We start from the raw sequence: 22,188 nt of genomic DNA, 5'->3' as shown, positions 1-22,188 counted from the left end.
TCAGGTAATAAATATTGTCATTGGGTTTGGCATCGTTACGAGCAGTTGTTTGGTCGTTTTTCGGGCCTGCAGGATTTATACGCTTCCTCGAACATCGAACAACCTTTAATCATTCATGGATAGAACAACGTGCAATGTTAATTATCGGTGGAAGCGCTGCGAGTTTCGTTCTGCTTGTCAATAGCGATTAAAGTATTATAAACACGCAGGAGAACGGCGGCTTTCAAACATGGATTACGGGATCATGGGCCGGTTTGGCCGACTAAAGGGCGTGTTACATTGCATACCAGCGTGCCTCGTATCGGGCCTCTGCGCAGTGCGTGCGCAAAATTCATGCAACGGTCCAAAAAATCTTCGTTACGGTTTTTGCATCTTCCCTTGCGCCTATAATCTTCCAAGACCGTTCGCAGGGACAGAATTTCTCTTCAAACGTAGTTCCGTTACGATTTCCGAAGCATTCATGTAATGATCTCGTCAATTTCATGAACTTTCGCTGAATGTTTGAAGTCTAGCGATATTTATATTTGTTGAAATATTAAGTTGATGAAAATTCAAATGAAATTTAGAAAATTGTAAGTTAATCGTAGTGATAATTTTCGGACACGAAAGCAGAAATTTAAGCGAACTATGGCGCTACGAATATAAGGAAGGAGAAGCTAATAATACGAAGTTACAACAAGATTACGATAACAACGAATCGAGTTACGCCCTTGTTACAAGATTAAACAGATCACGCTTGTACTCTATCATCCAGCTCGTATCTTTTATTTTTCAACATTAGCAAATTCATCTATTATAAAACAAATGCCTATAATGAAATAACTATCATCGTAAGAACTGTTATACAAGCTTGAAGAAGTCGAAGCATCACTGACATCAATTTTACGGTCGTCATACGAGACTAATCTGGCTGATTAAAATTAACACGCTCGATGCGTATCGCTTAATTATGTCTCCTGCTTTACCGACGCAATAATTTACTTAGCCTTGTAAATGTTGTTCGATGCGTAAAAAACGAGCACATTCTTCATCCGCGTACGTAGTGTTAGGTACTTAAAGGTTATTCGATCGGTAATAGTTCTTCGTCGTTAAGTAACTTAATTAGCGATTAACAGGAATAGCGGACGCGCACTGTGGTTAGTCTAATCCCTGGATTATATGTTGAACGAAGTACAGCTGACACGAGGAGACCACGAGCACTTCCGGTAAAAGGAGAGGGACAAGCTGTAGCGTATCATTATCGAATATACGGTTCGTGTATTTCCTGCAGGTGAACAATGATTTTCGAAACGGTTACGTCCGTGTAAAAAACGAAGGTCTTTAATTTAAATTTTTTACTATGAAATTTGTCTTTACGTTGCCTATACGTTCGTTAAGAATCTTCGAACAAAGTCGAACAAAGAATAATTTCTCTCTTACAACGATCGTTTCAAAACGAATGCATATAATGCAACCGATTTCTCATTAGAATCGCGGTTTCCCTTCTCACGATAAATTCTTTACAATATAATAATATTAATTGCAATTATAGTAATTCTTCTTCAATTAGCCATAACAGTCTACGAATAAGTTCCCTTGTTTGTTTTCAATTTAGCCAGTCAAACGAGACGCGTTCGTATTTGAAACGCTTGATGAGATAAGAAATGTACATTAAATGTTTGCAAGGCTCCTACGTACATGAGAAAGACTATGATTAACTGCATCTTGGTTGTGTACGGAATACATTGTTCTTGGTAGACAAGGCAGCGAGAAAGCACGAGTTTCTGTTAACAGTAAACAACGACGTTACGAAAAACTTGGCAGTTTCAGAGAGAACGTAGTCAGGTAATTAAGACAGGATTGTTAGTTCCGTTTGTCTCGCGGAGAGTAAAGGGTCGCTATAAGTGTTTCAGCAGATGCATTAACACGGTTTTCATTCGACGATCGCACCTTGTTAGGCTGTTACTCGCTTTAACGTGCCGTGAAATCGACGTCCTCGCGAAATTATTTTGGTTTCTTTCTGTTAAAGAGACTACCTGCCGTAGAAAGTGGAAAAGAATTGCTTGAAAAAGGCGCCAGAGGCACGACTATTACGTTCTTGAAAAATTGTTATCCCTTCAAAGTTTTCAATTTTCGAACCTGAAAATTGTTAATTCTAGCAATTCCTAAGACGTTAGTTCGTTTTCCATTGGTTCGTTGAAATTTATCGCTCTTTCCGACTCCATAAAATTACTGCGAACATCGAGACACGACTAATCCTTGGACGCTGAAATTAAAAAGAGAAAAGTTAGAAAGTCTTCGTTCTACGTTTCTCAACTTCTCAAGATTCTAAAATAGTCTCTGCGATTAAATCCTCGTAAAAGCGCGCGTAAAGATATAAAAGCAAAACTTCCATTCGCCTGTTTTAGTAAACGTTGACTTTTAAGTAAATAAAATCCAACACCTGGTTTCGTATTAACATTAACGAAACTTGAAAGCGATAAACCTGATCCTCGAGATATTATAATATATTCCTAGCTACCCTATAAATTGAATCAAAATTACGATCGAACCGTCGATCATATAGTATCGGATAACAAAAATTAGATAACAAGCTGCTACGATAAATAAGCGAACAAACTCGTCTGGAATGGAAGAACGATCGTATTTCATGCACGAGCCTGTTAAAATTAAGGAATGGCGCGAAAGCTGGTTTCTTTGTACAGAAAAGGAAAGGGCGCGAGTTTTCTCGGTCGTTGAAGAAAGACGACGGCTCTCAAGCTGCAGTTCCATCACTCACGAGCAATTTGAATGATTCATGAGTGCACGCGTCCGTCGTCCGCACGAGAAGGGGGAAAAATAACTAACTTTCCCGTTTACAACCGTAGGAGATTTTCATGTAGGACTTGTCGATGATCCCTAGTCGCTCGTTGAAAATCTTGCAGCCACACCGCGAAGGGGGTGAAGTTTCGCTCGGAGGGATAGCTTCATGATTTATGGAAGATGCGTCGAGTACCTACCGCGTTGGAATTATTGGCAAGATCCTGATATGTCTTCGTCGCAATTGTCATCCTGATTGTAGGACGGTAGTATCTTGCCACGTCAAATGGCCACGTTGGTCATTTGTCCATTTGCGATCTCGTCCGGACACGGTTTTCAGCGGACAATTTCAGCGTATTGATTTCCATTCGAAGAGGATACTTATTTCGTTTGACGAGTGCGGTGAAAATTAGTAGCACGCGTGAGAACAGATCTTTGGAGTTTCCATCTTTAAAGACTAATTTAACAACGTTTAAACGTTTTTTAATCGGTCTATCTCGCGTCTCGGACTTTGCATTTTCCTATGTTCAAACAGTCTGTCGAATAGTCGAATTTTCGAATTTCAGAATTTTAATGTTTCGAATTACTAATGACAGTAATCGTTGTAATCGTAAACTTGGTGTAAAATTGGTTTAATTTTGTTAATCGCTTTAGAGGTGTCGTTTGCGTTTGAGTCAAGCTACGGATAGAAAATAAAATTACAAAATTAAAAATAATATTCGTGAATTTATGTGTCAAAGGTCTTGACCCGAGCTGATAGATTAAGGGATGTATCGCGGAAGGCCGATGTTATTCGATAAAAAGAAAACACCGTGTTGCCACGCTTTTACCATACCATGTAGGTATCTATGTGCGAGTTTACGTTTAAATTTAACCATTATTAACGCGCAGAGGCAGCGAACCCTAACGAGAATACAACCTCTTTTATTATAATCGACTGACCAGCGAATAATGTGGATTCATCGATGGACACATCGATAGATTTGATAATACGTTCGCGGTATCTGTTGAGAAATCTAGCAGGAGGTACTCGTATTTCGCATCTACGAATTTTTCCAGGATGTAATTGCGTACTGAAACGATCGTGCATCACGTGTGCGATAAGTTAATCGCGATATTCGATCGTACGATAAGAGGGTTAACGCGTTTCGAGGAACAGATGCAGGAAACACGTTTTCTCTGCTGTTGGCGTTTATACGTACTTTTTGAAATCTTAATTTCTCTACCACAATAAAACTTGTATAGAAAATAGAACAAGTTATTGATCAGCTTTCTGCGCTTTCTTACGTATCGAAATAGATTCTCTGTAAGGCAAAATACGAAGATTACCTTTCGTTCATCTTTTGCGGAGGATAACGTTTATACGTATAGAGCTGGTTCGACCAAATAAAAAGGAAAATTCCATTGAAATAATCGTTTGCCCCAAGACAAACAATTATCGGTTTAACGCTTCACACCTTTCTAAATGTATTTAGCATAGATATCGTTTTCGACGCCCACGTCACAGTAACTTTTTCTTCCATTTTCTACCTAACGGTACCAAGTTACGTGAAACGCCGTGAGCCCGAGCCACCTTTAAGAATCTATACGTGACAGTTTCTTAGAGGCAGACAGTTCGACTGTGAACTACTTAAGGATTTCTCTATCTTCTTAGTAAGCAATTCCCTCGTCCCATCGTACATGTACGATCGTTCAGACCCTTTCGACTACCAGATAAGACGATCGTTCGGCCATGGAATTTTTTAATTTACAACCATACGAAAACTCCGTGGACAACGAGTTTTTGTCTCTATTAGCTTTTAACAAGATTGAAACGTTTACGTCAAGCACTTTATTACTTTCTCTCTTTTCTACGTCTTCTTCTTGGTAAAGTGATGAAGTTCGGTTACGCGTCTATTAGTCGATCGATCGTCGACAAGATCGTGTTCGTTGGTTGCTCTACGTGCTTTTTATACCGAAATTTTATTCGATAGAGAATAAAGAAAAATTTGAGTTTACGTTAATTTAGATTCTTTATAGTTCGTATCGTATTACAGTCTGACGCTTCCATCTGGAAACTAAATGCTCGTACAAGGCCATATTTTTGTAAACCGAAGAAACGATATACGCTGGTATAGAGAGTTAAGGATCTATTTGATATACGGACGCTTCTAAAGTCGTTTCATATTTATAGCGGAATAAATCAGAGGGCAAGAAGAATTTCTGATACAGAGAATTTTTAATGTACTTTCTAGCGGACGTTGGCAAAACATGGAATGCCATCCATCATAATCATCCTGGTAAAAGTGTATCATGGAACGAACGACGTTGCTCGATGCCAGCGAAAACTGGAATGAAACGAATCTCGAGTTTAGGCACGTTCCACCAGGGATACGAGATTTCAAACGCAAACATAATATATTAACGTTTGCAAACGTTGCAAGCGAAAGAAAATGTGCTGATAAATCTTTCATAACTTATAATGTCACTGGAACGCTTTAGAATTCTTATAATTCCGCTACAAGACATTCACGTGTATCAAATCTGAAATTAGTAAAAACCTTCGTTAAAACATATCCGTTGAACGTTGATAATTTTTTATTTTCATTTTCTTTCAGACTGGCGTCACGGCATTGCAGAGGACTGCTACCGAGGGCCATTTGGAGGTAGTGGAATTATTGCTGAAACACGGCGGTGACGTTGCTCGACAGGATAACGTGGTGAGTCAGAATTTTGTTTCATCGTATACTCTTTTCCTATTGTGTTTTTACTACGGCGACAGATCGTCACATCGCGGCCGTGAAACTACGTTACTTGGAAATCTACGAACTCGTTTACGAAAATTTCCTTCCATTTGCCTCTCTAAATAATTTTACCGTACATCGACTTCGGTGACTTTAACGCACGGTTAGACAAGAAGCGCTACCTTCCGCGCAATGTTCCTTCCCCTATCCTACGGTATATTACAGTATAAACGTAAGTAGCTATATGTACACGCATATTTCCATTTTCCAAAATTACGATATTTTGTCGGACTTTTTCGTTCGACTTTTAAACTTTGTTTTATTCGCCGCTGTGAATCGTTGCGATCGGTCGAGCCATACAAAATCTGAGCTAGCATACGGCTAACTCCAAACCGTATATAAACCACGATTATCTCCGTCTATTTTCAAAGAAGATACAAAATACAAAGAGAACCGTATCGAAAGCAAGAGGAGATGCGTTCACGGGGAAAACTCGTTTCGCGCGTCAGAAACGCATAAACGTATGTTTCTTTAGCGATTTACCAGCCCTTCGGGCAAACAAATCCAAGAACCGTACAGTATACTCTTGCGTTGATACGCGTATGTTGGTTGGGCGAGCCTTTGGGCGCACAGCACCCGGTCCACGAGCAAAAAAACGAGAGGAAAAAGCCGGCGCGGAGAAATCGCTACCGGGAAGAGCGACACGGAGGATCGCGATAATTTCACGTTTTTTCTTTTTCTTTCTTCTTTCTTTAGAAGAAACAATTTACGGAGATTTTTGCTGCTACGCATTGGCAGCGGTCTTTTATCACTTTCTCGAAGTCGATCCCTCGGGGCGTGGATTTTTATCGTTTTGCCACGGCAGTTTCGTAACGCCCCGGCGGAACGTGTCCCCCTTTACCGTGGTTAACGAGAACGCGACACTCGCCATGGATAATAAATCCACGGCTGTACCGTGTCCATGTCGCTTGATAGATGCGATTACAGCCGAGAGGATATGGTATATCGCCAAAGCGGCTCCGTTGTAAATCGGCGAAAGTAAATTGGGAAATGGCGACGATCCAGAGATTTCTGTTTTCTGCGGAGGAACATCGCGAATTCTTGGGATCGCCAGTGTACGTACTCGGGCAGATAAATTTACGGCGAGATTGCGTACAAGAGCAACACAATGTACGTATCGTGGAATATCGTCGACGAACGTGGCATTATTTCGGGGTCACAGTCATCGCGTCGGGTGTCAAGGGATAACGACGATCGTTCAATCTGAAAGTTTATAAAAAGAAAGTATAAGAAACTGTGCTAGTTTCTCTTCTAATTTTGTTATAATACGGTTCGGTTTTGTTTGCGTACTGTTCGCCAATGTGTTGCACGATGCCAAACGATACGTCGCGTATGGGAATCTGACTCGGTTCTTACGTGGGTGCAATTTTTGCTGTTGAATCAGCTATCAGGTTGTCCAAAAAGTGTCTTTCGTTTTACGAGGAAATAATATACGCACAATGTTTTTTGTTTTATATTATTTTGTCGAATTACGTACGGTCCATTTTATTCTGTTGAGATAAACATCGCGACATTTCACAGACTTGCTTTCACGTTTGTACGAAAGTGCGCTGTTGTAAGAAACACGTTTGCGGAAGAAAGATACTTTTGGGACGACTCAATACTTCATTTCCAAAGATATTCTTGCGGCAAGGGATTCACTATGGCAACTTTTTTTGTCAGAAACTGACAGTTTATGGCATAGTTCTCGGACGAGCACGTTCGTTTAACTTCTACGTCTTAAATCTTGCGTACCGTTAATTGCGATAGCACAGATTCCTTGATCGGGGTAGAATTTAAAGCAGGAAATAGTTACACCGCCGGTATTAAGAAACTCGTTGACGTTTTGCACAAATTACCCGCTGTTCGCTGGCTTGGAAAGGTACGTAAGTGATTTCTGTCATTGAGCACGACGGTAGTAATTATCGAAGGAAGAAAAACGCATCTGCGAACGTTCGATCAACATTCGGCTACCGAGAGTCTCGTTAATATCGTATGCAAATCGAATGCAGCGTGTTACTGGCGACTGTTCGCAGGTGCGAACGTAGCACGAAACTCTTGATCGATGATTATCTCGTCGACCACGACGATACACGCTGCTGTCATCAAAGGTCAGAGTATGATAGGATCGATATCGACGCCGTCATTAAGTCGTAAACCGTTTAATGGCTGTCATTACCGATATCGTATCGCGTTTATCCTGGTCTCGCGTTAAAGAGCCGCGTTCTCGCCGACCGGGCACGGCGATTTCGACATTTTTACAAGGCAGCAATTTCGCGGATGGTACCAGAGCCGCTTCGCGAAACCAACGACAAGAAAATCACGGTAGGCGTGTATATTTTACGTCTTAATGATGGCCTCTTATTGATCCCCGAATCTTGCCACGATCGGCCACGAAACACCACACAAGCCTTCTTAAATGATATTTATAATACCGTCAGAGAAACGTGGTGCGGTAAAATGATGCGTTTAAACAACGTAATCGCGTACTTTGCTACTGAGACAGAATTGCGTCTACGTTATTTTCATTTCTGATTTGAACCGCTCAGAAACCAGATTCTTCGACTATATTATCCTTCGTCGTAAACTTACTTATTGCAAGAAGATCACCTAAATAATAATAGATTCCGAGATAAATTTCAAAAATGTTATTTATAACATCGTCGCTCTTCTCTCACTTTTAATTTACGTAATTGCACGTTTCTTGATTTATGGCCAGGAGTTTGCGAACGTCATTTATTTCAACGAAATTTTACTTAGCGCTCGACTAAATAAACTTCGCACGAGATCTCTTCGTTACTCCATACTTCGTGCATTGTTAAACTTCAGAAAATGTCGAATAAAGAATCAAGCTTGTCTTATCCGTACCGCGTTTGATCGAAGTGAAATTCGAGCGATATCTCGAAGAGAAATAGCATTACGGTTACTATAAGCGACTTAACGTTTGACGTATTACGATCTGCCCTAAGTAGAAGCGATTGGAAAACGATTAATCCGCGGCGCGCGGCCAAACATTTTCGATTGATTATTATCGCGCCGATAATCGTGGTTGGTATCGATGGGATCGTTTAATGAGCAACAGACACGTAGTTAAGTCGGCAGGAGCGGCCATGCTGGCCCCGTAATGCGTGGTATTAAGCGCGCAGAAAATATTTATCTTCTGTGTTGTTGGAGTAGTTTCGCGGAATTCCACGCTGCCCAGATGTACGGGGCTGCTCCTTAAATTCGCTTGCCGGTCAAGGAGATACGAATATATTATTTCTATGGGAGACGGTGAGACTCCATCGATGATCGTTTGATGAAATTATGGAAATTTATGTATCAAGAAATTGTAAATTCCTGCTGCTGGGCATAATTATCGCTGGATCTACGTATGCTACCTTTTCGCTATATTTCGCGTGGAAACATCGCTACATGGATATGATAAACGCAACGCTTTTAATTAATTATTGCTTCTGTCCCTGTTTTTTTTATGCGATCGTAGCTTTTATCAGAATATGGTCAACGAGATTAGGTACGTACAGCTTATCAATCTGTTGACGCTGGAGAGTCGTTCACTAGATGGTTTATACGAGAATAAATTGTTAATTTGACGCAGATAAATATATGCAGATTACGATTATTTTTATTTTATTTTACATAACCATTCGTTCGACGATGAATTTTCTCACTGAGAAACTCGCTTCTCTCCTAACTGTGTGTCAATCTTTTACCAAGTCTATGCCACTTAACACTTTGATACTTCGACTATGGTCATATATAACCGGGCACGGTTTCTCCTGTGACGCCACGGGGTCATTGGTGACCCGAGCGCTTGAACTTACAATTGTAGAAATTGAATGAAAATTGACAATTGGGGCATTTTGAATATAACCGATAAATAGAAGATACTTTGAAATAAAAAGTGCCCCATTGAACAATTAAACATGTTTACTAGAATGAAAAAATGAGAACAAATCTTGCATCTAACGGTGCGCTGTGTGAACACTAGAACCACCACACCAGTCAAATCGATCGGGTTTGCAATTTTATTTTAAAATTCCTACTTCGTGTTATATTTTTTTCCACAATGATGTAATGACTTGCGCAACGATAACTAAAAGAATAGTATAATGAATTTTATTTTGTTTTTTATGTACTCAAACTCAAAATAATTTTGTATGAAGGCTACTTATACCAATACCAGTCAAAATGTAAAAGGATTCTGCAATCTGTTTATCGAAGCCCAATTGACCAGTTTCCTCGTTTTCTACAACTTCCCACACGTTTTGAAAATTTTTACCGCGTATCATTCGATATGATGATATCAGTTACCAGAAAAATTCCGGGTCGATCGTTGGATCGCTAGATGCTAACATTAGAAACACCACATCGGTTGAAATGATTGATTCTACTCATTTTATAAATGTGTCCACCCTCGTTTAGGGATCCCAGATGGATTAATAATACCAAAAGTCTACTACATAACATGGAATCGCTTCTGTAAAAAAGTAATAAATCAATAAATATAAAAATATTCTATCATTACATATTTTTTCATTTTCACTGGTTTTGGTAAAGATACATTCGTGTTAATTATCGATAGTTCTAGTGTTAAAACACTGTGGCATCCTGAGCGAAACATGTGATTTCGGCGTGACAGTCAAAGCTACTATTTTCTTCCTACTTCGAACGTAAAATTTCTTCGATGTTCGTTCGGACGCTACCATTCAGCTCCACGAAACAACGAACCGTCTTCCACGAATTCTTCCATCGTACGATATATAGAGAACAGGATTTTAACAAGGTTCGCGGTAGAATTTTGCACGGCGGGGAGTCCCCGAAGCGCATTCCCCTTTTTCAATCGGCGCGATTCGCAATTCCCGATGTTATCCTGGTTCGAGTGACAGCTCGGCGATATCTCGTCGCGTATATTCGCGGCAACCAGGATGCAAATGTCGAAAGAACAAAACGGCGAACGAGTCGCGGAGGGCTATCGACGCTCGTGAATCGATTCTCGATAGGAGAGAGAAAGAAACGCGTCGGTGCGAAAGAATGCGCTACCACGAGCGTCTCTTTCTCGCGAAATTCCATTCTTTGTATCTTGCATTCTCTGGATACGCCACGTCTGTTAAGTCCCTGCTTTCGTTCTTGGCTGTTAACGATTTTCAGTTGGCCGAAAATTTATACAGGTACGACATAATCGACGAGTTTCGTCGATAAGATAAACGTCCGAACGTTGTTTTCATCGAACTCGCAATATCATCAACTTTGGCTGATCTGCGCTTAGTATTTAGAAAATTCGAAAATTATAGCAACGCTTATCGGTATCATTATCAGGTTGTCTGAAAAGTTTCTTCCGTTCTATAAGGAAATAATAGACGCACAATGTTTCTTGTTTTATATTAGTTTATCGAATTATAGTAATAGAAATAGAACGAAATGGATCATACCTAATCGAATAAAATAATATAAAAGAGAAATTGTCGTTTATCCATTATCGCTTTATGACACGAAAGAAACTTTTCGGACAAGCTAATAATTTTAGACAGTCTTCTCCTCGAACTATCGCCTCTTCGCATCTCCCACGACGTTTTTCGTCGCTTTTATGCGCGCATTTCACGAAACGTCGAACGAGACGCGGAACGAAAGAGCCGATTTTTCGACGTCAATAAGAAGAAAAGAGGATCGAGCACGCATTGGAAGATTCGAAGACGCGATACATGGATCCTTGAAGCGTCGATCGACAGTTGGTTGTGCGGTGTTCGTGGTTCTTTTTCACCGATTTTCACGTCCGACATGGTTGCTCGTTTTCTACCTTTGCCGTTGTGCTGCATCGCAATCGAGAATCGCGATCTATTCCCTCGAGGCGATTCTGCTACGTCGATAATTGCTTCATTTGGATACGAGGCCGCGGATAGGTTAATTGTAAGTTTCAAGTGGATGTGATTGAAGAAGCGATTACGAGCGTTACTTTGTAACATGGCCGCACACTGATGGATATAACGTTGTTTTTCAATGAAATTAATAACAGGGTATGTTCCGATATTAAATATTAAATTACCGGGCTATTGGATACTTTCAATAAGAAAAAAGCGAACAAATAACATCAACTTTACCGTATCGTTACAGGGATTATGGGAAATAAAAAAGCTTCGTAAAAATTCGAACAGCTTCCTCGCGATACCTTTAACATGCTTTTAGCGTTTAATATTTCTTCATCACGGCTGATTAATTGTTACGTAATAATTTCTCTTTCACGCTGTAGACACGATCGTGTCTTATTTTTAATACTCGTTTTGCGATACAGTCGAATACAGAAGATCGACAAATCCAAAGTAATCCACATATTTCTTCAATTTTAGTTCTAAATAGTAATAATATTAATAATATTAACCAAGAAGTAACAATAAATTTATACTTATGTTATACGTGTTGTATACTGTAGTGTCGTGGACGAGAGGCTTGAGGGGTGTCGTGCGAATTATAAACAAGTGGGGCTAAGACGAAAGAGACGAGGCTAAGACAAAAGACAAAGGGTTGCTAAGGAACACAAACGAATTAACTGTCATTGCGAGTTGAGACGTCAGAGAGTGCGAATTGCGTTGTCGAGAGAGCGTTGGATCCGTGGTGACGAGAGTTGCAAATTAACTATATAGTTGTCTTAATTATAATACGTTATTGCGATTAGTTCACGTTAAACATCCATCGTTTCCTGTTTAATCGACATCTGTTTGATCCATTTATTGTAAATAAAATAATTGATTCTACAATAACATTAACTAAAGAGTAATAATAAATTTCTACTTGTGTTACACGTGTTGTGTACAACATTTCTTACGTATATTAATTGTTCTTCTTATTTTACTCGCTAAAATCATAAGAGGATACCTTAACGTAGCGAATTCTTCGAATATTCGAATATCATAAACGCTTCGTACCAGGAATAGCATTCGAACAAATCGCATTTCCATAAGGATAAATCAGTTTCTGGAGTACAAGAGAAAGTACTCTAAGCTAATCGTTGGGTCGTGCTCGTTAGAGGCACGCTAACCGCTTCGATGCGACCCCATGCAAGGATTCGGTTATTGCTATTAAACCGGACTAACTATAATTCCCTTTCTTATTTCGTCGAAGAATTTACGCGTACGATCGTCTCGGTGACACCGGCCTTTTGTCACGTTCTCTCGCCGCAATTTCTTTCGCCTCGCCGGAGTTTCCTCGATGCATCCGGATAGGATTCTCCTTCTAGATATTTTATTTGCCCCGGCAACTGCATTCCACCGGTCAAAACCTGGCAGATGTTCGTTTCTCTTCGCGCAAGGCCAGACCAAAAGATAACGACGAGTTCACAGCTTCTTTCGTTATTTGGAAAAAACAAATTTTCGCTAAACTGCAAAAATGGAGCGCTAGATCCGGCGACTCTTTACGTTCGAGGCGGTCACCAGCTGTGCACATAGAATTAACCGAGCCGCAATAATCCTACGGAATTGTCATGAAACGAGGCTTTTCGATCTACCGTTAAGACCGTCAATTGGCATAAAGCATCTTCGAGTCAAGAGGTTCCTTATGGTTATTGCTCCATCGGGAAGCGTGGGTTTTCCTATGTTTCCCGGGATTCCACACACACGCGAGTAATAGTGGGACGATCTCCACCGAGTAAGAGTTTTCCTTTGCAACAGCATCGTCACCGGACTTCACTGGTTCATCGTCTTTAGAACAGTCATCTCTTTACCGGGTTTCCACCCTTCAATTATTCACCTACTTAACTTATACTTTACGCACCAGCCTAACTATATTTTCTACAAAGTTCCTGGAAATATATACTATCTGCGAACTGTTAATCGAGCATTCTACTCATTAAACTACCTCTATTATCCTAATCGAAATAGAAGGTCGATCAGTTTCGTTGCTAGTCGTAACGGGAATTTACGACTCCCGTTGACGCGCTTCCTCGCGATCGCGTCTCTCCGCGAAAAAACATAGAGTTTTACAGCTCCGTCGACAGTGTCACACGCTCAGGAAGACCACCCGCTTAGAAACAGTGATAGGGTAGGCTAGACATCCTGTATACCACAGCTATCGAAACACAATAACCAAATAGTAACGGAATAGGCGCCTCTGAGATACACCAGGCGAGAACCCCTGCAGAGGGACTGAAACCTCGGTGTGAAAACCCTAAAAAATAAGCGCTCTGTCTGTTAAAACATTTTGACCCAGTCTCTTGTAATACTTTGAATCATTCTGTAACACTTTGAACCGTACACAGTCTCGCTCGGGCAACCGAGGCGAACAGATGTGCGTAGGCAAACGTGTGCTCCAGTCAAGTGATTCAGAGAAGTGCTACGAATAGTGTTAGTGACAAACAATGCAACAGCAGATATCAACGATCAAGATTGCAACCAATGGAGAAAAATATTACATAAAAGGGTCATCAGATTTACCAGGCTTACAGCAACAACAGCAAAATAATAACAACCAAAATGATATGGAAATAGAAGAAATGGAAGAGCAGCGGAGACAGGAGGAGTGCAGACACGATAACAAAATAAGTTACCAGGACGAAAACTGGAAGCTAGCAAAGACTAGCAAAAAACGTAAAATAATTCCAGACACAAATGCTGCAGGAAACCCAGATACAGGAAAGCAGCGATGGCTGCAAGAATTACCTTTAAGAAACTCCTTCAGCTCACTAACGGAAGAAATAGACAATGACCCGACAAGCAAAACCACAACTAAAACACCTTACATATCAAAACCACCACCAATATTTGTTGAGGCCCAAATAATAGACCCGCTTATTGATCGACTAAATAATGTAGTCGGGAAGGATAACTACACAATAAAACAAACAAAATTAGAACAAGTAAAAATTCAAACAAACACCCCAGAAGTTTATAGGAAAGTGATAAATGAACTAAAGGAAAAAAATGCTATATACCACACGTACCAACTCAAAACAGAAAGGAGCTATAAAATAGTTATAAGAGGTTTACATCCAAAAACTAACACAAAAAAATTAAGTGAAGAATTAGGAAAAATTGGCCATGAAACAAGAGCAATAAACAATATGACAAGATACGATACGAAGCAACCATTGCCACTATTCTTAATAGAACTGGAACCCAGAACCAATAACAAGGAAATCTATGAAATCAAAAAAATACTAAATACAATTGTAACAGTGGAACCACCACGCTACAAAAAAGATATACCACAATGCATGCGGTGTCAACAATACGGACACACAAAAAATTATTGCAACAGAAGCCCGGCATGTGTTAAATGTGCAAAAAATCACCTAACAATACACTGCCCATACACAGGAAAAATAGAACAAGTTAAATGCTATAATTGTAACGGAAACCACCCAGCCAGCTACAAAGGATGTGAAATAAGGAAACAAATACAACGTAAACTGTTTCCTCCACTTCGCAACAGATCACACAATGACCATCAACCACAACAAAGTATAACGGATAACGAAACAACATTGAAAGCACAACAGGAACTAAACGCTATAAGCAGAAACATAGATCCCCAAGGTAAACGAAGCTACGCACAAGTAACTAAAAACATTAGCAAACCAACGCTTGCAATCAATCAGAATGAAAACAACAACATCGAAGACGTTACAGACATCAAAGAAATGCTCAAACAATCCATTAAAAGTATGGAAATGTTAGGAAAAATGGTAAGTGATCTAAACACAATACTAAGACAACAAGCACAACAAACAACAATCATGTTACAATTACTTACTAACTTGCTAAGTAAAAAATAGAGATGGACATTTTGAAAATAGCAGTCTGGAACTCCAATGGCTTGCAACAGCGAGCCCACGAAACTAAAATATTTTTGTATAAAAATAATATTGATATACTACTTGTCTCAGAAACACATTTCACCCTAAAAAACTACATGAAAATACCGTACTACACCATATACGATACCAAACATCCCTCAGGTAAAGCACATGGAGGAACTGCAGTAATAATAAAAAATGACATCAAGCATCACTTACATAGTCAAACAAATCAAGAACACCTACAAGCAACCACTGTCACAATACAAACCAATGACAATTACTTCCAGATGTCAGCAGTATATGCACCTCCGAGACACAAAATGACACTTAAAAAATGGGAAGAGTACTTCCAATCCTTAGGCGACAAATATATAGCGGCAGGAGACTTTAATGCAAAGCACACATTATGGGGTTCGAGAATTAGCACACCGAGAGGTAGAACATTGGAAAAATACATTAGAAGCAGCAACCTCAACGTACTATCTACAGGAAAACCAACGTACTGGCCGACAGACCCCAATAAAATACCTGACCTGTTGGATTTTGCAGTAACAAAAGGGCTAAATGTAAGCAAATTAAAAATAACAACCAGCCTCGAGCTTAACTCCGACCATACACCAATTATAATAGAATATACAAGCAAACCACTACTTTATAACAAGTCAGAGTCGCTTTGCAATAAAACCACCAACTGGCAAACTTTCAAAGAACTGATCGAAAACAAAATCAACTGCAATATCCCGTTGAAAACACCTGAACACATTGAGCAGGCAGTAGCAACTTTGACAGAAATAATACAGGAAGCAGCGTGGGCAACCACCACCTATGAAACAAATAGCAGGCAATCAAAAATTATTCCGCAGGACATCCTAGACAAAATCAGGGAAAAAAGAAAAGCGAAAGCAAAATGGCAAAAACAGAGAACACGAGAAAACAAGAAAAACCTAAATAAACTTGCAAAGGAACTAAAGAATAAAATAAGGGAACATCATAATAACGAATTCTCAAAATTCATCGAATCACTATCCGCGCATGAGAATACCGACTACTCCCTATGGAAAGTCACTAACAAAATTAAGAAAACAGTAAAAACAATCCCAGCAATCAGAAAAATGGACAACACATGGGCCAGAACCAACGAAGAACAGGCAGAAGAATTCTCAAAGCACCTACAAAATATATTTTCGCCGTATGAAATTAATAACAGCATCCCTGGATGGCAAACAAATGAAGAAGTGGAAAATGCCAGCAACACAACTGATAAACGCTGCACCATACTCAGCACAACAGCGCAAGAAGTTACAAACCTAATTGAGGCAACAAAGACAAGTAAAGCACCAGGATTTGACTTGATCAATGGGAAAATCTTAAAAAACCTTCCCCCAAAGGCAATAAGACTAACAACGATAATATTTAACGCAATTCTAAGAATACAGTACTTTCCTACACTATGGAAAATAGCACAGATAGTGATGTTACCCAAACCAAACAACAACCCACATCTAACTGCATCCTACAGGCCGATATCATTACTACCTGCGTTTCCCAAATTATTAGAGAAAATAATATATAACCGCTTAAAACCAACAATAGAAAAAGAAAAACTAATACCGAACCATCAATTTGGATTCAGGAATAAACACTCCACAATAGAACAAATGCATAGACTCGTCAATGAAATCTTACAGTCGCTTGAAACAAAACAATACTGCACAGCACTCTTTATGGATATCGAAAAAGCATTCGACAAAGTTAACCATGAAAAACTTCTTCAAACAATCAAAAAGCAATTTCCAGAACAAATCTACAAACTACTCAAATCCTACTTAAACAACAGAACCTTTGTAGTAAAAATAAATGATGCATACTCTGAAATTAAGGACATCAAGGCAGGAGTACCGCAAGGAAGTGTCTTAGGACCAATATTATACACACTATACACGGCAGATATACCAACAACTGTCAACAGTAAAACACTGACGTTTGCGGACGATACGGCCATACTAGTGAGGCATGCAAATCTAGAAACGGCCGCCGCACTACTACAAGAACACACTACAAAAATAGAAAAATGGCTGCAAAACAAACAAATAAAAGTGAACACCAGCAAGTGCAACCACATAACATTTACACTTAGAAAAGGAAAAACACCAGATATTCAACTGAACGGCGCCCACATAGCACAAACAAAGCAAGTCAAATATCTAGGAATAAATTTAGACACACGCCTTACATGGAAGCACCATATAAAATCAATAATAAACAGAATAAGTGCAAAAAGGAAGCAGATGTACTGGTTAATCAATAGAAAATCTAAATTAAGCACAATGAATAAACTAAATATATACAAAACAATAATCAAACCAATCTGGACATACGGAGTCCCATTATGGGGGACGGCAGCAATGAGTCACATAAGCAAAATAGAAATAGAGCAAGCAAAAATCTTAAGGACAATAGTTAACGCTCCATGGTACGTCAGAAATGAAGACCTACGAAAAGATCTAAAAATTCCAACAGTCAAAGAGGAAATCGCTAGATACGCAAAAAAGTACAAAGAAAGACTTGCAGCACACCCAAACCAGCTGGCTGCTGAAACAAATAAAACCAAAATAGAAAGAAGACTGAAGAGGAAGCATCCCGCAGACCTCGAAATAGAGATGCAATAGGAAACCTAGAAGATGGAACCCCGCTGGGGGTAACCATCCACATGCTATATTTTATTTATTTCTATTTATTTTTATTTTTTATTTTTTTTATTTTTTTTTTTTTTTTTTTTTTTTTTTTTTTTTTTTTTTTTTTTTTTTTTTTTTTTTTTTTTTTTTTTATTCTTTTATTCTCTAAGCTATAACATTTTACCAAATGTCCTTCTGGACAAATTGTAAAAATTTAATAAAACAAATAAAAAAAAAAAAAAAAAAAAAAAACTTTGAACCGTCACTCGGTTGGATTTGCATAATAAATTCTACTTTCATATACAAAGCTCAATTTCTTCGCCTTATTCGTGAAACGTTCGAACTGCGACGCGAGGAGATCACCGGCGATCTATCGGTTTCGTGATTTCTTGTGTCTGTGGCGTGACAACAGCCTCGTCGAAGTTCGAATCTCGCACCATACGACAAGGTGGCCGTTAAACCGAGCTCCGATAAAGACGCTAAAACCAGATTGATTATCCAATGAAATTTGCATGTAGAAAGCGAGCACTAGGATGCATCTTGGTTCGTCGCGTTCCCATATCTTCGTTGCCATATACACGCGAACTGGGTGCATCGTGGACGCCGATTATGGCAAGGAAACGCCACGTCGAGCAGATCGTGCCTCTTAGACTTGCACTTTCGCTACTATGTGAAAACGATCGAGCGCACGCTAGATACAACAATTTCTCCGAACCCCTATTTACAGAGGTAATTTATGAGGGTAGACCTACGATCAATAAAGAATTCACGATGCTGCGAGAGCCAGTCGCGTGTTCGCGTACAGACCTCGCGATTTATATGGTATCGGCACCGTTTCGTTTCGCATTAGTTAACGATTACACATCGTTTAGATCGTGTTTCTTATCGGTCCGTGGTTTCGTGTTCTTCAAGCCGGAACCAACCTGTTATACGCTTATTCTTCTCCGTCTTTTTATCCTCTCTTTCGTTCGCAACGAGGGACAAGCCAGCAGTCGAATCAGGTTTTTAGTTATACACGTCCGTGTTCGTTTGTCATCGCTTACGTCGCTTTTTGGATGTTTGTTTACAAACGAGGATCGCGAGAAGAAACAATATAATAAGTTATCTAACTAACTGTTGAGAATTTTGGACTTTAATAGCCGAAATAATGGTATAGGAACATTAAATTTGCACTTAGAATTTATATTAGTATAGTTATATATTTATTTGATAAACGATTTCAAAGATATTCATCGATACATACTTGCGTCTCACCTTCTTCCATACCAGACTGTTAACCGACTGAACAATTTACATTCCTCTGTTTTCGAGACACACACACTTCCACACACTGATATTCGCATACATGTATCACTACCACGCTGCTAATCTAGTCTAGCGCATAAAATTATACATATCTCAATACTAACAAGTATCTTTCATGTTTCTTTATCTCTTTCTAATCTCTTTCTGTTTCTTTAATTTTCGTATTAGATGTTTCTATCCGCAGTCTTCGTCGGTTTCCCGAATCTTCATTTTCCTGAATTTTCATTGGGATTTTCATTTCATTCATTTCAAAGTTGCGTATTTTAGGCCACAGAATGTTTACGAAGGATATTCTCAAAAGTCCAAAGTTTATTCGATGGTTAAATCGTAAAAATTGCGTTACACAGGTACGTAGCAAATTATTTACGATGTTGGAAGATAAGAGTTGCAGATTTTGCAGCCACGTTCGCCATACGAACGAAGAAGAAACTTTCCATCTGCCATCGAGGTATCGGCGCAAAAAAGCTGATGGTTCGTAAGCATGCGCTTGCACGGGCACAATGTAACCGTTCGTCTAAGTGAATTTAGAGCGTCTCGGAGCTTGTAGCGAGCGTAGTGCCACATAACTTTTACGATCTAGTAATTTCAGGCCGCGGCACGGATCGCCAATTTCCCAGTTACCGTGCTACGTGTCGTGACGAACGATCGCGTGTTCCTCCGTTCTCGCTTTACATGCGTGGCTCACGTGTCGCGAGGCGTGTCGACTTCTGCACGAGATGGTCGCGGATATATTCAATCCATGGAACAGGTTTAAGGGAAAACGCGCAAGAAGAAGACGTTAAAGCCTCCCCATGCCGGAATAGAACCGCAGGATACGCGTTTTACGCGATCAACTGTTTTTTGTCATGACGGATCGTTTGCTAGGAGGCTCGATTGCCAAGATCGTGCGAGCTTCTACAGGTAGACACCTCTCCGCTACTGTTCGCCTGCTTCGATAATAGTTTAATGCGGTGAGCTTGGAATTTAACGCAGCAAGGATGCGATTGATCGATTAATCGCAGGTTGAAAAGCGATAAAACTGGAATATTTAGAAGTAAATTCAAACGATTACGCACGTAATTTTGGTCGTGTAATTTCAGCCGCGATCGTTTCACTTTCTCTTCTGTCGAGAAGAATCTCCATTCTAATTTTTCTAACGATCTTTATCCAGTTACATCGTCGTATAGCTGGTCGGAAATTCCTATCAACGAGAGAAAAGTAAAAGCGCTGCGTATCTCGATTCCTCCATTAAAGAAGATTATCTTCATTAGCATATTGCGTATTTAAATTTTACTATCGACGCATACATATTTATATACTTATACACGGTGTTTCAATGTTGAAAGTCGGAAGATATTTCGTAGAAGGTTTAGGAATCTCGATGATACAGAGTGGAAAAAAAGTGCCGAGCCCTGTACTGTAGCCTTTCGGCTCGTTTCCACGGGCGTGTCGGAAAAACGACGACAGAGGCGATCCTTTTAATTAGACAGCGCCGCGCGAGTCCTGTGAACCGGCGTCGTTATAAGTGGCACCGAGAGAACACGGACACAGCAAAAACTAAAGTGGATCATGCGGCGTATCCTACAAAGAAAATCTCTGTCGCGAACATGGAAACCCGGCATCGACGTAGACCGCGCCGATCGACTTTCACGGTCAAGTATACGCCGCCATATGCGATTGTAAATGTGACAAATGAGCGGAACGGGACCTCTAAACGTTCAACGCGATCGAGAAATCGCGGTTCACGCAGGATTCGTCTAATTCGGATAAACCGAAACACTCGTATTAGGTCTTTATGTTATTTTATATTATATTATTTTTTTATATTATTTTACGTATTGATTATTTACTTATTTTGATAATTTACGCATTGATTATTGATTATTATTGATGAATTACGTATGATCGACTTTGTTCTATCAAGATAAACATCACAACGTTTGACAGATTAGGTTTCGTATAAAGATGCGTCGTTGTAAAAGACGTGTTTGTGTAAAAGAAAGACACTTTCCGGACAACCTAATAGATCGAAATACTTTAAATACGATGGCTCGTTCTTGGACAAATCTTATCGAGGTTTCGTAATATCAGGATTTTAGCATAACGCGTGATCGATTTGTTAGACTGTTTCGCGTAATAGTGGCGACACAGCTAACGTTAGTTAATAAACTTGTATGCTGGAAGATAATATCAAACGATAATGTTTCTCGAATTAAACTTTTAGATTTTTAAGTTGCCGTTACGCGTTATTAAAATCTTTTGCGTTAAAAACATGTTCGTACTAAGCGTATTTTAATTCCATTCTTTTTCAAACTCGAAATAAGTGATCATCTCGAAGCGATTATAATAATTTGGGGCCCCTCTACGAGCAATTTTTCAGTATTTTTTTAATTCACCAAGAAGAAGGTATTTTCGAAGCGAGTTAATTGAGCCATCGGACAAGCGAAATGGACTTTTAATTTTGATTTCGTTGTGAAGGGTGCCGAGGAAAGTCGTAAAGAACCTTTAATGTCTGTAGATTAATAAGCACGTTGGCAAAAAGGGTTATTTAATTGCGGCCCATTGGTGCGAAATTATTGGATTATTACGGTTTTAAAATTGAATGCAATACAATCACGGCAATTAATCCGCCGTTGATTGCAAAGATGTTTAAAATCTGAAGCAAACGGCTGATGGCACAAAAGCACAAAAGCGAGTAGTAAAGTCCCTTTCGTTTCCCCTATATTTCCTGTGATTTCCAATTACTCGACTTTATTATTAAAGAACGGTATTATTAAAAAAATCTCAAAAACGTCGCTGTTTAAATCCTAAAATATCTTTATTTTCGCTTAATCGTGTTTCATACGAAACTCTATCGTACAATACGAAACGTGCTAAACGATATTCTAACGAGAAGGAAGTT

General features: G+C 39.4%; 1 protein-coding gene across 4 annotated transcripts in view; it reads left to right on the top strand.

Moving 5' to 3' along the window:
• Dgo (ankyrin repeat domain containing protein 6 diego) overlaps nucleotides 1–22,188 on the top strand; it is a 139,613-nt gene that overhangs the window by 75,953 nt on the left and 41,472 nt on the right. For all 4 annotated transcript variants that reach the window (XM_072019126.1, XM_072019125.1, XM_072019123.1 and 1 more), the window contains one exon: nucleotides 5,376–5,477. In XM_072019126.1, coding sequence (XP_071875227.1) covers nucleotides 5,376–5,477 — 102 coding nt within the window. The remainder of the gene's footprint in view (nucleotides 1–5,375; nucleotides 5,478–22,188) is intronic.

This window comes from Bombus fervidus, chromosome 16 (assembly GCF_041682495.2).
Source record: "Bombus fervidus isolate BK054 chromosome 16, iyBomFerv1, whole genome shotgun sequence".
NCBI lineage: Eukaryota > Metazoa > Arthropoda > Insecta > Hymenoptera > Apidae > Bombus > Bombus fervidus.
The sequence above is the reverse complement of the archived record's forward strand: the minus strand, read 5'-3'. Positions and strand labels throughout refer to the sequence as shown.